We start from the raw sequence: 17,525 nt of genomic DNA, 5'->3' as shown, positions 1-17,525 counted from the left end.
GTACTTTTTCCGCTATTTCAATACACTGCATGAATGAAAACAGATTGTCCTCCAACCTCTTTCGTTTACGGAACCCATTTTGCAGTTGTCCCCACATCCCCTCATTCTGCACTCATGACTACTTTTTCCTTTACTATATGCAACACAAGCCTGTGAATTACTGAGGTCACTGTTATAGGATGGTAGTTGTTTATATCAGCTTTGTCTCCCATTATATATCTCCTTTACAGACACCTTGAGTGGCGACGCACCATCTATGGGCATTGTTGAAGTCACTGGAGAACCAACGCCATGAGTGGCAGTGCGTCATCTAGTGAGCGTTTCTGAAATCACCGGAGAAGTGCACAAGCCGCCGCAGCCGGACAAGAAGAGGGCATAAAAAGCTTGACAAACAAGTTCCTAAAAAGACCCGTCTGTGTCAAGATAACAAAAATTCACCTCATTTCTTGCTAATTTATTTTAGAAAGAGATTTGGTAAACCGGGTTTCGTGTGATGACACCTTCGTTAAGTCAAGTCAATAAAAATAATGAGCCCCATGGGGGCCTCCCAGGAAATGGACAACTTTTCGTTAGATTGGGTAAGTCGTAACATCGAGTTTTGTAAGGCCGTGTTTCAACTATACTTCTACGGTCACCTTATATGAGCACCACAAGCAGCGGAATATTGTTTTTTCACCTCTAGATAGCGCAGTTTGAAAATGCGCTGAAGAGACGTATTTTACATGTATACCATGTGGCAAGCGCGGGCACCATCTAGCTTCAGCGCCACGCGCTGCGCAGTGGTAGTGCGCATGGTCCACTTCGTCCACGTGCTACTCCGCGCACTAGACCCTGATGCTCTGCCTCATGTTTATGAGCTCTTCTGCTTACGTTTCCGTACGAACCGTACCCATTAATGAATTGCTGTTTGTTCTTTGAGGCTTCCACATGCCCTGATTTGAAAACGGACGGGACGCCTTAAGTCAAACACTCGCGAACAGCTATATATATTCACGGAGGTCAGGGACACCGTTTCTTCTGGACAGGTTGTACGTTGCAGTCGTGCATGGTCCGGGGCAGAATAGAACAGCCAGCCCCAGCAATCGAGAGTGTTGCCTCTCTGTTCTTGTTATTACGAAAACATAGCAGACAGCATAGACATACGCATGAGGGGGGGCAGGCGGAGGCCCTCCTAGTCACCTAAAGGGTGCTATTCGGCGTACCAACTTTCCCCTCCTACCCTGCGCACGTGTATGGTGGATCGGATGCAGAGTCATTGGAATACATTAATCCATCTACGCTCGAGACCCTAGGAAGCCCCTAGCTCTTTAGGAGCTATAGCGAGGCTCTGGTCGTAGCTTCTTGAAGTAAAAATTTCTTGGATTCTTTGGAACGTTGATGAGTTGACCACTAAAGTCGACGTTTTTTCTGGGGCACTCTACGTGGTACTTCAGTAAAATCTGCAAGGCACAAAAAGTAAATGAAAAGGTGTGAATGTATTGTTACAGCCCGAGCAATACCACGGCCACGTGCACCCAAAAGGAGTGATGTGGTTGCACTGCAACTTTTGTAGTGAACCTTCGTAAGGCTTGCAAATATACAGTTTCAGGTAGCTTGTTAGCCTTCATAAGGCTTGTCGCTTTGAATGGTGGCTGAATAAAAACCGTCACGAAAGAGATTGAGAGCTATAGAGAAAAAAAATAGGCTGCATTCCACTGAAGAAATTTTCTTCCCTTTTAATACACGCTGTCCTTGACCAAGACCAGAAATAGCACACGGTATTTTTGGATTTCTTGGGAAATCAAAACGTAGTGGGGACACAGGAAATTACAAACGAAAATACTGCAAGCATGTGCCTCACTCGGTCCGTGTTTCAAGCGAGCCAAAAAAAGTACAGTATTTCCAGATTCCCTTTTCATGTTTTGTTATCTCCCACTTTCACTGTCAGTAATTTTCAGCGTGAACCACGCCTAGAGTGTTTGAAAAGCTTCAGAACTGCAGTAGATCATTTTCTTAAGATTACGCCCACTTCATGAACATTACAGATTTTTCCGGAACCTACGTCGCCGTTAGCGATAACGCTAGAATACTCAATGGCAGGTGTATCATTGCCGACACACTTCGACGCTTGTCAGTTGATCGACGGCCGACGCTCCGTTCGCCGCTATCAGTGCCCGTGTGTTCCTGTAATCTGACTTTCAGTTTGCTGGCCACAAGTCCGGCAAAATAATTCAGTTTCAACTCAGCATCGAGTCTGCTTTTTCCGTCGATGTCACGACTCCGTGACAGTATGATATTACAACTACTTAGAGAAACAGGATTTGGGACGTTAAACCCCACATATCAATTAATCATATAGAGAAACAGCAAGCCTTAGAGAATGAAACCTTTAAAAGTGACAGCGATCACATGGGTACGACGCATCTTAAGTTCCTAAAATATATTTTAGGGCGCCACCTTGTAACGTTATCAATTTTGGCATTTTCCCCGTCTTCTTGTACGCAAGCATGCGTAGGAAACTTCAATTGTTTTCTGAAAAGGCCCAGCTCATCTTTTAATTACAAGAGGCGTTTTTCGTTTGGTTTGAATATAAGTTTTCAATACTTCTTGAAAATACAAAGCACGTATCGTTTGCCACAACACCCTGTATAAGGTATGAGCACGTGAAAGTTAAAAGGGGTTCAGCTGAGTCAAGCTTGAGCAGTGAAAGACCGAAAACTTCAGACAGTGTGAAGGTGATCTGGAAGCAGCCATACTTTCTAGCAGGAAAGCCGTTTATATATCGTGAGCCAATAGGAGACTGAGTGAGATTTGGCGCAGCTTCACAATACTTCACGAGGGGTAAAAACATCTTAGTAAAAGTCGGTTATGAGTAACCGAGTGCTGAAATGCATGTTCGTGTGTCGTTGGAGTGCCAAAAGTCACGTGGCCTCTATGTCCGGTTACGCCACCGATGACGCAATCTTGTGCCGCCATCCTGACGTCAAAAAACATGCCATCACTACGACGCCATCACGTGACATTGTTGATTGATCAATTACGGCAACGCCTCCTCTAAAAAGATGCCTGTGACTTGAGCTGAAGACCTGGTTCCCATTCTTTCCCAGTTCTTTCTTCCTCCACTCCCCCAAATAGTGTTAGAGTTACTGTATAACGGTATTATGTACAGTAAAGTGTCGGCTGCAAGCGCTTGCTGCTGCGGCCGCTTTCTACCTTGCAGCCTCCGAGATTAAAACAACGTTTATTGCCGTCTCGTAAGGAACACGGTCGTGTCTCTGTGATGGCGTCACTTCCGAATGCAGCGGAAATAGTAGTATCGGCTTCGAGCACTCCACGCGGGAAGAAAACTGGAGCATGAGGAACCTCCCGTCCCAATGAAAAGCGTGTGACGTCCCAGGCTTCTTTATAGAAGTGGGTGCGCCGATCCGTGAGCAAGTGTAACACCCCGCGTGAGGCGGAGATTGATTGATTTGTGGGGTTTAACGTCCCAAAACCACCATATGATTATGAGAGACGCCGTAGTGGAGGGCTCCGGAAATTTTGACCACCTGGGGTGAGGCGGAGAGCAGCTGAGCACAAGTGCAGATAGCATTCGCTATCTACAAACACGGTGACACGCGTGTAGCCAACTGTTCATTGCGTTGCTCAATGGAGTTGATTTCCGTGAAAAATCTTAGACCAAGGGTGTTATGCAGGATCGGCCGAGCTTCGCGAATCTCTGAGTTTTTCCGAGCTCTGGCGACACCCCCTTTTGAATGAGCCAACAGTACGAAAAAGTCAAATCGATCCCTCAGTGCGCTGTGTTTCATTGGTTACGGTGGGACCAGGCATCACGACAAGGATGGTCGACAAAGCTGGGCGTTATTTTCAGACCACAGGCCTCTTTTTTCATTTGTATGTTGTTACACTGAGTGCAGAAGTGAACCCACGAAATAGAAGTGTCAAAAATTTTGTGATGATGTTTTTTTGAGACACGGTGTGATTACATTTCTTTTGAAGCTTTTCATGCCTGCACTAAGTCAGTTTTAGAATATTCACCATGGTGGCCTCTGATAATAGTTCCGGAAGAGCGTATGACATCACGAAAGCAACTAAAGCCGAGGCCACGTGTTATTCATCATGATAGGCCCGCATGTTCTAGCGTGCTGCTCAGCTGGTTCGTGCCTTCGTCGTCTGCTAGCACCTGAGCATGTGCACCCGGCTAGTTAGCTATTTGGAGGGGCAGTATATTAGCTAGTGAGGCCACGACATGCTATGACTAAGCTTATTACCACAAGTCGTGGTAAGGCTGAAGTAATTACGCCACATCTTAAGAAAGCCATGCTAACCAGCCATGTAATGCTAGCAACTGGCTAACTAAAACATGATACTTGATGAGCTAACTAAACCCTGCTAATTAATGCAGCGGTAATGAGTGTGCTGAGTAAAATTATACCAATTAATAATTCCTATTATCATAATGATTACGATTGTGCTAATCAGGCTTACGTTCAATAGCTCCACACTGATGATGATTTCGCTATTTGCGCCCAAGATAATCGCCTTTTAATTGAAACGTTATCAATGAAGACAGAACAGTTGAGTGTAATGGACATCAATTCCTTGCCAATTCATATAATCACATTAATACTGAGCCGATGTTCACTTCCAAGCTGACCAGGAAGATGAGTAGATGAGCGACTTAAAAAGCTGGAAGAAGCTATAGGTTATCACAAGCTCCTGTATGTCTTGAGCCTTGCACAAATAGTGCAAGTTGACCAAAACAATTTCTATGCAAAGATGCTGCTGCTTAGCGCCCACCGCAGGAAACGATTGACTTTCACACCGACTCCTTGAAAGTCATAAATTGAACTGGGGTCTTCTCAGAATCAACTAGTTTGTATTCGAGTTGGCGCGTAAGTCATTTTGATCGACAGATGGCCGCAGCGAAGATCAGGTGCGCCCACTACGCTTGCTCTTGCCGAGGAGCAGTGCTCACGCTGAGTTGAACGATTAATCTATCAGCTTTGTCACGTAGACTATGCACACACGCATGCAGAAGTAAAACTGATATCTTCGCGGGGCTACGATGTCTCGCATTAAATTTCATCGCGCTCACGACGAATCCACTCACAGCCGCGTTGCCGCCATGATGCGAGCGCCACTGGTGACAACCTCTTGTTATAATCGTCAGTAATATTTGACAGAAGCGGAAATAGCAGCACGTGCTGAGTGCACACCCTTTATGCCTTCGAGAGTGTAAACCTTCCCGAAAGAGGAGTATCGCCCTAGAACACGGCTGTGGAAGGCTCGTGTTGGGTTTGCAAAAAGATAGCTCAGCAATCACGCTGATGTCACTGCACTGCATAAATGTTGACTGAGTGGCGGCGCTGACGCGTTCGCACGCAGTGTTCTTCTATAACCGCCACAAAGGTCTCACATGCATTTCCAACTTCACATGCTTCCTGTAGCCATTTTTATGAATGCTGCTATCACGTGCTTCCCACTGTCTTCATGCCATGACATGAAGACAGTACGGAGCAAGCTCGGAGCAAACTCATCTGCCCGAAAAGCTCGCCTCATCCTCCCCGGGGAACGGAAACTCCCCATACCTCCCATGTAATCGCTCTCGCATGCTGAACCGCAGCGGCAGTGCCGCTTTTACTACTGCAGGTTGGCGTACATTCTACTAGAAATAAATCACGAACAAAAACCTTTTATGACATCACTGGCGAAGCCATGAAATAGAGGGAAAGGATGAAAAAATGAAAGAACGACGGTTGCGTCAGAAGGCCTCCTTTCCCGCTTCGCATGCAATCGGAATGCGTTCGTTCAGGTCCACCGGAGGCTTGGGCGATGCGGCAATTTGTAAAATCTTGTTCACTATTTTTCAAATTTTATTTGTGTGTTCTGAAGTGGCGAAAGTAAAGATAAGCGATTTCTCAGTAACACGAAACGCGATCGGAACAAATAAAGTAAAATTTTTATTGCAAATATTGTATGAAAAGCAGACATACACGTAGTGTGAAAGTGCCAATCTATCTTTTGCAGCTTCAACTTTCAAGTGACATACGCAAACAATGGTTGAAGTTAAAAACTTTGGAGACACTGCGCCGACCAAAATAAAAGTTTAAAAAAGGTATACTTCGGTTGGCGCCGTGTCTCCGGAGCTTTTTACCTTCAACCATTTATCATCCCTACCAGGAATGCTTCCCTCACAGCTTTAAACTTCACACAAATGTGATGATGACGATATGTGGAGTTTAACGTCCGAAAACCTTCACATTAATATGAGAGACGCCGTAGTGGAGGGCTTTAGAAATTTCGACCACCTGGGGTTCTTTAAAGTGGACGCAAATGTGAGCACACGGGCCTACAACATTTCCGCCTCCATCGGAAATGCAGCCGGGATTTTATCCCGTGACCTGCGGGTCAGCAGCCGAGTACCTTAGCCACTAGACCACCACGGAGGGGCCACTTCACGCTAATATTGAGGAAAAAATTGAACCTTGAATATCCGAACGCATGCGAGAATTGTCAACTGTCGCGCGTAGGAGACGTCCTATTAGACTCAATCACGTTTGTTATGACAACGCGCATAGTTTACTTACAGAACTTGAGTACCAAACAAAACTCAAGTTAGGAGGCTCGGAGAGGCTAGAAGCAATCAGAAATTTTACGAGAACGAACGTCGCTGGAAACAGTGTTTCGGTAAGTTGACATGTCCTCGTCAGGGCAACAGCGTTGTCTTGACGAAGGAAAGTTCACTTGTCAGAACGTTGGTTTCAGCGACATCCTCTGTAGTAATTTTTTGAAGCCTTTAGTCAATAACATGTATTTGAGGGACAGCATTAGAAGTAAAGACTCACAGATTTGCAATGTGCAGCTACAAGAATTTCATGGTCACGAAGCATCATAAATAATCAAGATCATTTGAACTGTACACCAAAAATAAAGGAAACTATAACTATGTAGCCGAGGCAACTCAAATTGAAGCCTTTCAGTGAACTCATTTTTTCAATAGCAGCTTGGCTGCCGTGTTCGCCAATCAGTCAAGGGACACTGCACTTTTGTCAGTCCAGTCAGGCTTGCAGAGATATTGGTTTACTCATGTACGCATGCAAAATCAATACTTGCTCAAATAATGGGTCCAAATTCTTGTGCTCACCTGTTGCCTTTGGGAAACGCTATTCACCTTCGCAGAACTGGAAATCCCCGTGTTAATTCAACACAGAGCCGCGAAAAGCGTGTGTTGCCCGAAATATCCAGCTTCGACGAATGCATTGATTTGTGGGGCCTAGTTCAGTGCGGCTTTCGTTCTTTGCCCGCCACAACTTGCTGTTTCTCTTTGCCGTAGGCATGCCAACCGAGCGAGATAACTGAGTGCGATCAAAATTCTAATATCGCTGAGCGTGTGGCGAGAAGGAGCGGAGGCAAGCGCTACGACCTCGTTACTTCACAAACTTCGCCTGATTTAAGATTCACTAAGTAAGGACTAAGTAAATACATATAAAATGGAAATTATTTACAGGGGTGTAGACTTTTTTATTTGTGAAAACTTCAGAAAGCCGATGAATGCGAACTTTCACATTCCCCTTACTACGTTCAAGAGGATCTTAGGATGACCAGCAACTGCTACGGGCGTGCAAGTTCCTTGAAACCAAAACTATAGCGCTGAGTTTTTCAGACCTGGTTAGACTGGAATCTGGTGAACTGTTTTGTCATGTTCATGGCTTTCGCGCACGTGTTCCGTTCTTCCGTTTCGTTTTCTTGTCGATAATGGTGATAATATGGGGGGCTTTAAGTCCCAAAACCACGATATGGTTATGACGGACGCCTTTGTGGAAAGCTTCGTAATTTTTCACCATGTTGTGTTCTTTCAGGGGCAATGACATGACACGGGACACGGGCTTCTATGATTTCACTTTCGCCTAAATGTGATTGCTGTGGTCGGAATCAAACCCGTGACTTCTGTGTCAGCAGTTGAGCGCTGTAACAGCTACGCCATGGCGGTGGACCGTTTTCTGTTTGAATAAAGCACTCGGTTGTCAGCTGGTGCTCGTATAGTCAGTCTTATGCATGTTTCATCTTTAGCGCTCTTTAAAAATAGACTAAAAGAATCAACTGACATAAGACGATTCATTTCACCTTCAAGTAATTTGAAGCGAATGCATAAGGGGCCAACTTTTTTTTCCCTTTCAAAACAGAGTCCCGGCAGCAAAATCAAACAAATTATCTTTCCTCGGTTATATTTCTCGCTATTGTGGGCGCACAAGCTACTCGTGAGTTAGGCCGGTTTGTGCCATCGCGTTACAGGCAGGTTATGACGGCCCGTGGCCAGAAAATTTGGCATTAATAGTGAAGGCCTAACGGTGACCAGGACACTGAATGAGTAAAACTGTTCTCTTACTTTTTCTACCTGATCATGCATAAAGGGCGAATAGGTTGAATGAAGAGGAACCTCAGACACGCCAGCCTGCCTGTGGCACTTTCTCGTGTTTGTTCAACCTATTTGCACTTGGTGTGTTGATTTTTATCAGCTCTGATTTTGTTTTCCTATGATGCGTGAGTAGTTTCAAGAGAAAGATATGTAGAAAGAATGGGGGAAAGGCAGGGAGGTCAACGAGAATGATAGCAACCGACTCAGAATTCTATGGTATCTGGAATGAAAATCAGAATGAAGATGGAAACAAGAGCTGAGAGCCTTGCATGTCGACAAGAAAAGAAAAAAGAAAATGGAGGGAGAGAGTGCTATCATCTATATCATAACCACTGCAATGCGAAAAGTTCTCTAAGGCTCTAACGGGCCACTAAACTACCCAGAGGCCCAAGTTTCTCTGCTGTATTGCAGTTGTGCACAAGTCTGAAGTGACCACATAGCTGTGGGAATTTTTCGTAGAGGAACTTGAATCGGTATAGCGCATTACGGGGAAGAAGAAACGGCCGAGCAGACCGACACAAGAGGACAGAGCGCTAACTTCCAACTGAGCTTTATTGTCAAACTGCATCAAATATGTAGACCGGCGCAAGCATACAAAACCACCCTAACGCAACGACAAGATAAAGCACAACATCGCACCGTCACATATCATAGATTCATAGGCGGTTATCCTGATTAAGGAAGGCCACTTCATGTTCAGATAAAACCAAAGAAGAGGCGCTAATACACGTGCTGCCAGCTCTTGCTATACAATGCGCTTCTATAATTTCTCGAGTTAATTGTGACGGGTGAAGTGGTAAAAAGGCACCGTCACAATTAACTCGAGAAATTATAGAAGCGCATTGTATAGCAAGAGCTGGCAGCACGTGTATTAGCGCCTCTTATTTGGTTTTATCTGAACATGAAGTGGCCTTCCTTAATCAGGATAACCGCCTATGAATCTGTGATATGTGACGGTGCGATGTTGTGTGTTATCTTGTCGTTGCGTTAGGGTGGTTTCGTATGCTTGCGCCGGTCTACATATTTGATGCAGTTTGACAATAAAGCTCAGTTGGGAGTTAGCGCTCTGTCCTCTTGTGTCGGTCTGCTCGGCCGTTTCTTCTTCCCCGTAATGCGCTATACCAGTTCAAGTACGACGAACCAACTCGCCCAATCTTCAACACTCGTTTCGTAGAGGACTTACACGCGTCTGATGATCCAAAAAGAGCGTCGCTCCTTTCGGTCTTTTCTTCTCTACGCTATATTCGATAGTTCTAAGAGCACGTGTATGTCTGCTGCAGGCTGACAGCTGCTGGCACAATGAGACGAGGCTGCTGATGTCACAGCCAACGCTGCAGAAACTTGAAGAGCCAGAAAACATCACGGGATTTTTATTATTCTGGCGCCCGTGAATTGAAGCACTGCGGCGTTTAATACTGTTGGTCGTGGCGGCATTCTGCACTCCATGGACGTGTTTACTTGACATGTTAAAAAAATACCTGGGGTACCTTAGGTGACCTAAAGAGTTACTACAATTTCTCTTATTCAGATAGATAGATATGTGGGGTTTAACGTCCCAAAACCACTATATGATTATGAGAGACGCCGTAGTGGAGGGCTCCGGAAATTTAGACCACCTGGGGTTCTTTAACGTGCACCCAAATCTGAGCACACGGGCCTACAACGTTTCCGCCTCCATCGGAAATGCAGCCGCGGCAGCCGGGATTCGAACCCGCGCCCTGCGGGTCAGCAGCCGAGTACCTTAGCCACTAGACCACCGCGGCGGGGCTTCTGTTATTCAGTAGTATTACACAAACCCTAAGAGGTACATCTGGTGAAAATATGATGGTTTAACGGCTTTTTATAGCTTTGAGGTTGCTAACTTTTCAAACTACAGCTAACATATACAGGGTCTTTCAAAAAATGTGTCCAATATTTTTTTTTTAAATCACAGAAAAGGAGCATCTGCGTGTTACCTGCGACGTTTTCTTTACTTTGGCGGAAGGCATTTTGTGATGTGTAAAAACATTGTTTGCACAAATATTTACAGAACTTAATACCATTATAGTTTTAATCAGCGGCAATTGCCTATCGAGTCCAATGGGTGCGTCAGAGTAATTCATAAGGATTGTTCATAGCCATTTTGAAATTTAGGAAAGGCGACCACTGATAATCACCACCGGGTGACGAAATCTGGCCAATTTAGCTGACTGGCCAAAACGAAACCGATGCACCCAACACTGCATCTACCATTCACTTCAACAACGCCATCAATGACGACACTGTTTCTCTCGCCGTTATCAACCATCAAAGAAACTTCGCTTCGTGGCCGCTTAACGACGCTCGCTTATTCTTCTCCCCCAATGCGGGAGAAACAGTGTCGTCATTAATGGCGTTGTTGAAGTGAATGTTAGATGCACTGTTGGCTGCATCGGTTTCGGTTTGGCCAGCCAGCTAAATTGGCCAGATTTCGTCACCCGGTGGTGATTATCAGTGGCCGCCTTTCCTAAATTTCAAAATGGCTATGAACTATTCCTATGAATTACTTTGATACACCCATGGGACTCGATAGGCGATTGCCGCTGATTAAAACCCTAATGGTATTAAGTTCTGTAAATATTTGCACAAATAATGTTTCTGCACATCACAAGATGCCTCCTGCAAAAGTAAAAGGAACGCCTTAGGTAGCCTACAGATGCCTCCTTTGTGTGATGTATAAATAATATCGGACACATTTCTTGAAATACCCTGTATTCCCACAGCAATAACTCTCATTACTACAGGAATGATGCGCAACTAGCGCTTAAAGGTAAGAAAAAGTTTGGGCAGTTTTGCACTAGAGGTGCTAGGCATGACGAAATTGCGGAACAGCCTCCTTTGCTTCTCTTCGGGTTTCTTTATCCTTCCTCTTCCCTTTCTTGCTTATTTTTTGCTATATCCGTTTCTGTCTTTTTTCCTGTTTATTTCTATTTATTTCTTCATCTCTTTATTTATCTAAATCTCTTTGCTGCGGTTTCTACTTTCCTTCCTATTTTATTCTTTCTCTCTCTTTCGATTTTATGTTTCCTTTCCCTATTTTTTCTGTTTTCATTCGTGGATTCGCCTGCGTTACGCCAACCGCACTAGTTTTTTTATGACGATAAGATAACATCATCAAGGTGCTCGAATGGCAAGAGGAGGAAGAATTCTCCATAGCGTGAGTGAGCGTTGGGCCACATTCGCAGCTAGGATATTTACTACGCCATAAAACAATTTATCAGTCATATTAGAATAATATCGAGCTAAATTCTTCATCCTTTCAAGCATTTCAATACTAATATTTCGTAATTAGGTTTGTTGTTTTAACTATTCCTAGCTTGTACGAGAAGTACTGCGAAGAAACACTGAAAATAAAAATTCGCCAAACACTTGGCCAATCCCCTGCATTGGGTATGAGCCATGAGAAGAGGCGAAGAAGAAGAAAAGAAGTAGAAGAGCGCTGAAAAGGCTACCCAGACTCAATTTGCCCAATTTGCTCTGGGTTCGCTCAATTGGCAAACCCAGACGCCTTGTTTCTTGCTCATTGGCCACGGTTTCACACACCCCAGATAATGTTTGTACAAAAAAATCTACAAAGTGTAAAAGTGAACATTAGAAATGTAATTGAGACTAATGACTCGAATTGTCATGCTATAATTGAATATTACGATATTTTCCCCCAAAACGCCAAGTCACAATCCCTCAAAATTTAAAATAACATATTATTACATTACTTGGAGCATGCAGAAACTAAATATATAATAGCCACAGATGCTTCAGTAAATATTTAAAAGGCAGGTGTAGGCATTGCCTCTGATTTGCTTGACTTGTCCTTCTCAGTGAGACTGCCTGATTTTACTACAGTTTTTGAAGTTGAGCTCGTGGCGATTAATTTTGCTCTTCCAGAACTTCTGTGAAATAAAAACAACGCAGTCATAATGACGGATTCTCTTTCAGTTCTTGCAGCTCTGACAGCTTCTGAGAACTCTCGAATTCTAAGGACATTCAGAGCATTAGTACCACCGCAGTTGAGACTCCTGAGGCTACCATGGGTTCCGGAACACTGTAGATTAAGGTTAAATAAACTGGCCGATTCCTTAGCACGAGCCGCACTTGACGGCCCAATTTTATCTGTACTGCCAGATGTTGAATATATTACAGCAATATATCGAAAATCAGCAATCTGCACTGATATAATAGAAAAAGTAACTGCATGGACAGAGTAAAACCACCTCAAGTTTCCATGGCGACACCACTGTAGCCAGTCCAGAAAGTTCGAAGTTTTAATTACTGAATTCCGATGTCTTGTTCCCCCCCCCCTAAACCTGTATCTACACAGAGCTGGTCAGACATCATCACCCCTCTGCGCATCCAGCAGAGAAATGGAATCAATTGAATATTATTTTTTGTCTTGTCGTTGATACGCTATACTTAGAAAAAGGCTTCTAGTTATTCCATTTCTGAAAATAGGCGTTACATTGACGGCAGAAACTGCAGTAAGTTTTCGTGCCTCAGTTTCGGGACATTGCCATAGGGATGCTTTCAATGCCGTTTGCGATTATATTCAGGCATCCAAACGTATAGCTTTGTGATCTTCAATCAAACACTTTTTGATGATTACACCCCCAAAAAATTCTAAATAGTGAGGTGAAGTAAACGTAGCTCAGTGGTGATCACAACACCTGAAGTCTCAAAAGTTTTCAACTTGACTTCTTCTTTTTTTTCTTTTTTTAATTTGCTCTCTCTTTATGTAGTTTTCCTTACATTCATATTATAACACAAATTCATTACACATAGTTTTAAAGCTTACAGAAAAAAGGCACAACGCTTTCTTGGCCAATCCCCCTGAGCGGGTGTGAGCCATGAGTCCAGGGAAACAAACAACAAAGGCTACACATGCAGCGTGGAGACATGGTGTTCATGATACCTACTTTATAAGAATTACCCTTCACCTGCACCATATTCAACTATCGTCATCTGAGGCAGCATGTAATGTTGGCATGTTTGTTAAAGCTGGCCCGTTTCTCTGCCTATCAATGAAGCAATAAATGCTCACATAAACAGTTGCCTAGTGTCTAATATTTGAGCTTTATTGTAGCGAAAAACTTCCCGCATAATATAGATCACCCTGATCAGCACACTCTTGCGCACGTCATATGCCACGATAACATATTTTTTGGCCAGCGCACGTATCCGTGGCGCACCTTTCGTTTCCGCCTAGGTTATCAATGCGCTCCGTGATTTGCGCCTCGCAAGACTGCATTTTATTTTTTTGAAATGCATTGTTTATTCGTGAACACAATGGCCACTAGTATTGCTCCTCCTCTCTCGTGATTTTAGATACGAACGTATAAAAGCTACAGCTTTCTGGCGAAATTCGTCATTCAACATTGAAAGCACCAGGAGACGACACCGTAAGTGAATTTTTGTACTGCATGGATGCTAAGATGGCGATGTGTTTGTGGTTAGCAAAGCATCGTCAGAGAGCGAGTGTTAGTTGTTAAAATAACTTCCTTAGGTTACTCCTTAACACAGGAAATTTATTATGCTGTGACAGCAAAGTAAGCTGCTGTGTAGCTGCAGGTACAACTGAAATATTTCTAGAAACGCTGCCATAGTTAACATGATCGGTTTTAGTGCTTTGCTGGATATGCTATTTCAATGAAGCTCCACTTGAACTTTTGACATTTATCGTGGAGTTTATTATTTTTTGTGCTAGCCTGTGTCCATTAAGTGTGTATACATCAATTTGAAGCATATATACAATGCCTCTTGTGTATTTTAGAGCACAGGCTGTATTGCAAATATATTTGGTATCCAGTGAATGTGTAAGATAAAATATTCGCTTCGTTATAGCACCACGCTGTATATCTTTGGTGCGTTCTTTAGAATACGTTGCAGTCCCACATTGCTGACTTTTTTTTGTTTTCATTCACCTCTTTCAGGCTATGGGCGTCAACACCCTTCGGCTGGCACTTGCGTGCTGTGCTTTCGCCTGGCCACAGCTAGCCCAATGCCTGGCATTGCACAAAACAAACCGGCCAACCACCATCCAGACCCCCGCAACAACTCCCGCGGTCACAACCGTAACGACCGGAGCGCCTGCTGTCAACGCCACTATTGATGTAGCCTATCTGCTGACTGGAAGCACCTCAAGTGACCATCTTCGAGGTCCTTGGAAGGGAACCGGCCAAAGTTCTTGGCACGTTTCTAGCTCCAGTCAGAGTGGCTCCGGCTGGTCAAGCTCAGCCAATGATACTGCTGGTAGCGGATCTGGCTGGGGCTGGAGTTCCAGCGGCAGCGGAGGCTCCAAGCACAACAAGGCCAGGGAGAATGAGAGTGGATCTGGTTGGGGTCAAGGTTCAGGACAGGGGAAGAAATGGGACGCTGTCAAAGGTCAAGGAAGAGCGCCTGGTTGGGTAGGTGGAAGCGGTCAAGGCTTCGGACAAGGTAGCGGTGTTCGTAAAGGTCAAGGAGCCGGATGGGGAGGTGGAAGTGGACAGGGTTCAATACAAAACAGCGGCTCCAGATGTTGTGGTGGCACAGTGCAAGGCTCTGGAGGGGTCGCGGGCAGGGGCCAAGGTTCTGGCTGGGGAGGCGGTCAAGGCTCTGGTCAAAATTCTGGCTGGGGAGGCGGCCAAGGCTCGGGTCAAGGCTCCGGACAAGGTTCTGGCTGGGGAGGCGGCAAAGGCTCGGGTCAAGGCTCCGGACAAGGTTCCGGCTGGGGAGGCGGCCAAGGCTCCGGACAAGGTTCCGGCTGGGGAGGCGGCCAAGGCTCGGGTCAAGGTTCTGGCTGGGGAGGCGGCCAAGGCTCGGGTCAAGGCTCCGGACAAGGTTCTGGCTGGGAAGGTGGCCAACGCTCGGGTCAAGGCTCCGGACAAGGTTCTGGCTGGGGAGGCGGCCAAGGATCGGGTCAAGGCTCCGGACAAGGTTCTGGCTGGGGAGGCGGCCAAGGCTCGGGTCAAGGCTCCGGACAAGGTTCTGGCTGGGGAGGCGGCCAAGGCTCGGGTCAAGGTTCTGGCTGGGGAGGCGGCCAAGGCTCGGGTCAAGGTTCTGGCTGGGGAGGCGGCCAAGGCTCGGGTCAAGGTTCTGGCTGGGGAGGCGGCCAAGGCTCGGGTCAAGGCTCCGGACAAGGTTCTGGCTGGGGAGGCGGCCAAGGCTCGGGTCAAGGATCCGGACAAGGTTCTGGCTGGGGAGGCGGCCAAGGCTCGGGTCAAGGCTCCGGACAAGGTTCTGGCTGGGGAGGCGGCCAAGGCTCGGGTCAAGGCTCCGTACAAGGTTCTGGCTGGGGAGGCGGCCAAGGCTCGGGTCAAGGCTCCGTACAAGGGGGCTGGCTGGGGAGGCGGCCAAGGCTCGGGTCAAGGCTCCGGACAAGGTGCTGGCTGGGGAGGGGGCCAAGGCTCGGGTCAAGGCTCCGGACAAGGTGCTGGCTGGGGAGGCAGCCAAGGCTCGGTTCAAGGCTCCGGACAAGGTGCTGGCTGGGGAGGTGGCCAAGGCTCGGGTCAAGGCTCTGTATGGGGATAAAGAGGTGGTTTCAGCAACCACGGACCGATGGCTTCCCCACCTGGAACCATCCGACCAATTTGCACACAGCTGGCTTGGATGTTTGAAGGGCTCGGCTCGGTGATTCCGACAGGTTTAGCCCATACTGTTCATTGTCGATGTACACCAGCTCAACGATGTGCGGAAACTTGGCGTCAGCTGTTATGCGACTACACAACACCAATCTGTCATGAACTTGTCTTAGAGTCGTGCCACAAGACTTCAATGCTGCCGAGCTTATTTCAAGTCACCCAATTGAACTATTTGTGTGCCTATATGACTGTTTTTAACTACAATTGACATATGCTGCTCTCTCCACGAGAGCTGAAAAAACAATAAAGCGTCTTTTATGCCAGCGATCCCTACGCATCATGTCCATTTGCTTCGATGGCTGTGTACGCAACACACAGCTTTTTTACCACACTTTTTCTTCAGCTGAGTAAGGTGAAGCCTATAACTAGCGCAGGCCTTTTATTCGCTCCTGGCGTACTCGGCATTTCAAGCCCCTCTCCAAGCCATGGTGTTCCCAAGTATATCGGGATGCTTCTACCTATTCCTACCCTCCCTCTAACTACCACACTACAAAAAACATTGTCCTAACATACCATTATGTCCATCCGTGATTTTGAATGTCCACCAACTTTCAACTTGTCCATACACAAATTCGGTCATGGAAATGACTACGCACAAGTTGATCTTTAGTGCGGGAAATGTTCCAAATGATAATCTGTGACATGCGATACGACGTAGCGGGAACACCTAATGAAAGGTTGGCCACCTGCGCTTAACTAAAGTAGCAAACATCCTTTACGGGTCATTCTCTTGAAAATGATCCGAGATTGTGGTGAAAAGACACCTTTAACTGTTTAACTTTTCGATGCTATTTAACCTTAATTTCTTGCTTCGTGGGCGCGTTTCTTACGGCTTCTTCATCCGCCGCAGCTATGCCACCTTCACGGAAATATTGTAGTACAGCTCAATTTTTCGGGTAATACAGATTATTTCAACTGAAGACGACGACTGTACGGGCAAAAAAAGTTGTGTCTAACGCTCGGTCACGTGAAAAAAGGAAACATGTACGCGGATATTTGGAGGGGGAGGATGCAGTTCCAATTTCAAAGATTTTGTGAAAGCCGGTTTGCCAGAGATAGGAAAGCGCTACTGCGAAACTTGGACTGCCCTAATGAAGGGCCTTGCGCATGCTTGTGCTGGCGTTTATTATATATTATTGATGTAGCTACCTGCTAGTGTTAAGTATTGCACCTCGGATATATCTTGCGTGTGCCAGCTTTTCCTCTTCCTGAAGACTAGCTACCTCATCTCATTTACCATCTTCGGTGGCGTCAAAGTGGGTGGTGCAAAAAAGAATCATATGATGGCGTGGTTAACCCTCCTCATACAGATTATGATTAAAAATTGATTGCCATGGCTCCTTTAAAGAGAACACTGTTACGCAGTTCAGAGCTATAGAAAAGAAGCAACTCGTACGTCACCTTAGTAATAAATGCGAATACTTGCAGTTCCGCTATGATCCTACCAACGCACTTGCGTGGACCGAAGCTATAAGGTGGAGAACCATATTCGTTGT

General features: G+C 45.7%; 1 protein-coding gene across 1 annotated transcript; it reads left to right on the top strand.

Moving 5' to 3' along the window:
- The first annotated feature begins 536 nt into the window (after positions 1-536).
- LOC142791604 (uncharacterized) lies at positions 537-16,296 on the top strand. The gene is made up of 3 exons (XM_075885518.1): positions 537-578; positions 14,341-14,718; positions 14,819-16,296. Exons 1-3 carry the CDS (start codon positions 537-539, stop codon positions 15,917-15,919), a joined length of 1,521 nt encoding a protein of 506 aa, XP_075741633.1. The 3' UTR covers positions 15,920-16,296.
- The last annotated feature ends 1,229 nt before the right edge of the window (positions 16,297-17,525 follow it).

This window comes from Rhipicephalus microplus, chromosome 2 (assembly GCF_043290135.1).
Source record: "Rhipicephalus microplus isolate Deutch F79 chromosome 2, USDA_Rmic, whole genome shotgun sequence".
In the NCBI taxonomy this organism is placed as follows: Eukaryota; Metazoa; Arthropoda; class Arachnida; order Ixodida; family Ixodidae; genus Rhipicephalus; species Rhipicephalus microplus.
Note: the sequence above shows the minus strand (reverse complement) of the source record. Positions and strands in the feature narration are given on the sequence as shown.

What these genes read in the sequence shown, in the direction of transcription:
- LOC142791604 (XM_075885518.1), top strand. Translation starts at nt 537, where the DNA reads ATGGGGGCCTCCCAGGAAATGGACAACTTTTCGTTAGATTGG. An exon ending in ACAACTTTTCGTTAGATTGG is followed by an intron (nt 579 to 14,340) that starts GTAAGTCGTAAC and finishes CACCTCTTTCAG; the next exon opens with GCTATGGGCGTCAACACCCT. An exon ending in GAGGCTCCAAGCACAACAAG is followed by an intron (nt 14,719 to 14,818) that starts GCCAGGGAGAAT and finishes CTGGTTGGGTAG; the next exon opens with GTGGAAGCGGTCAAGGCTTC.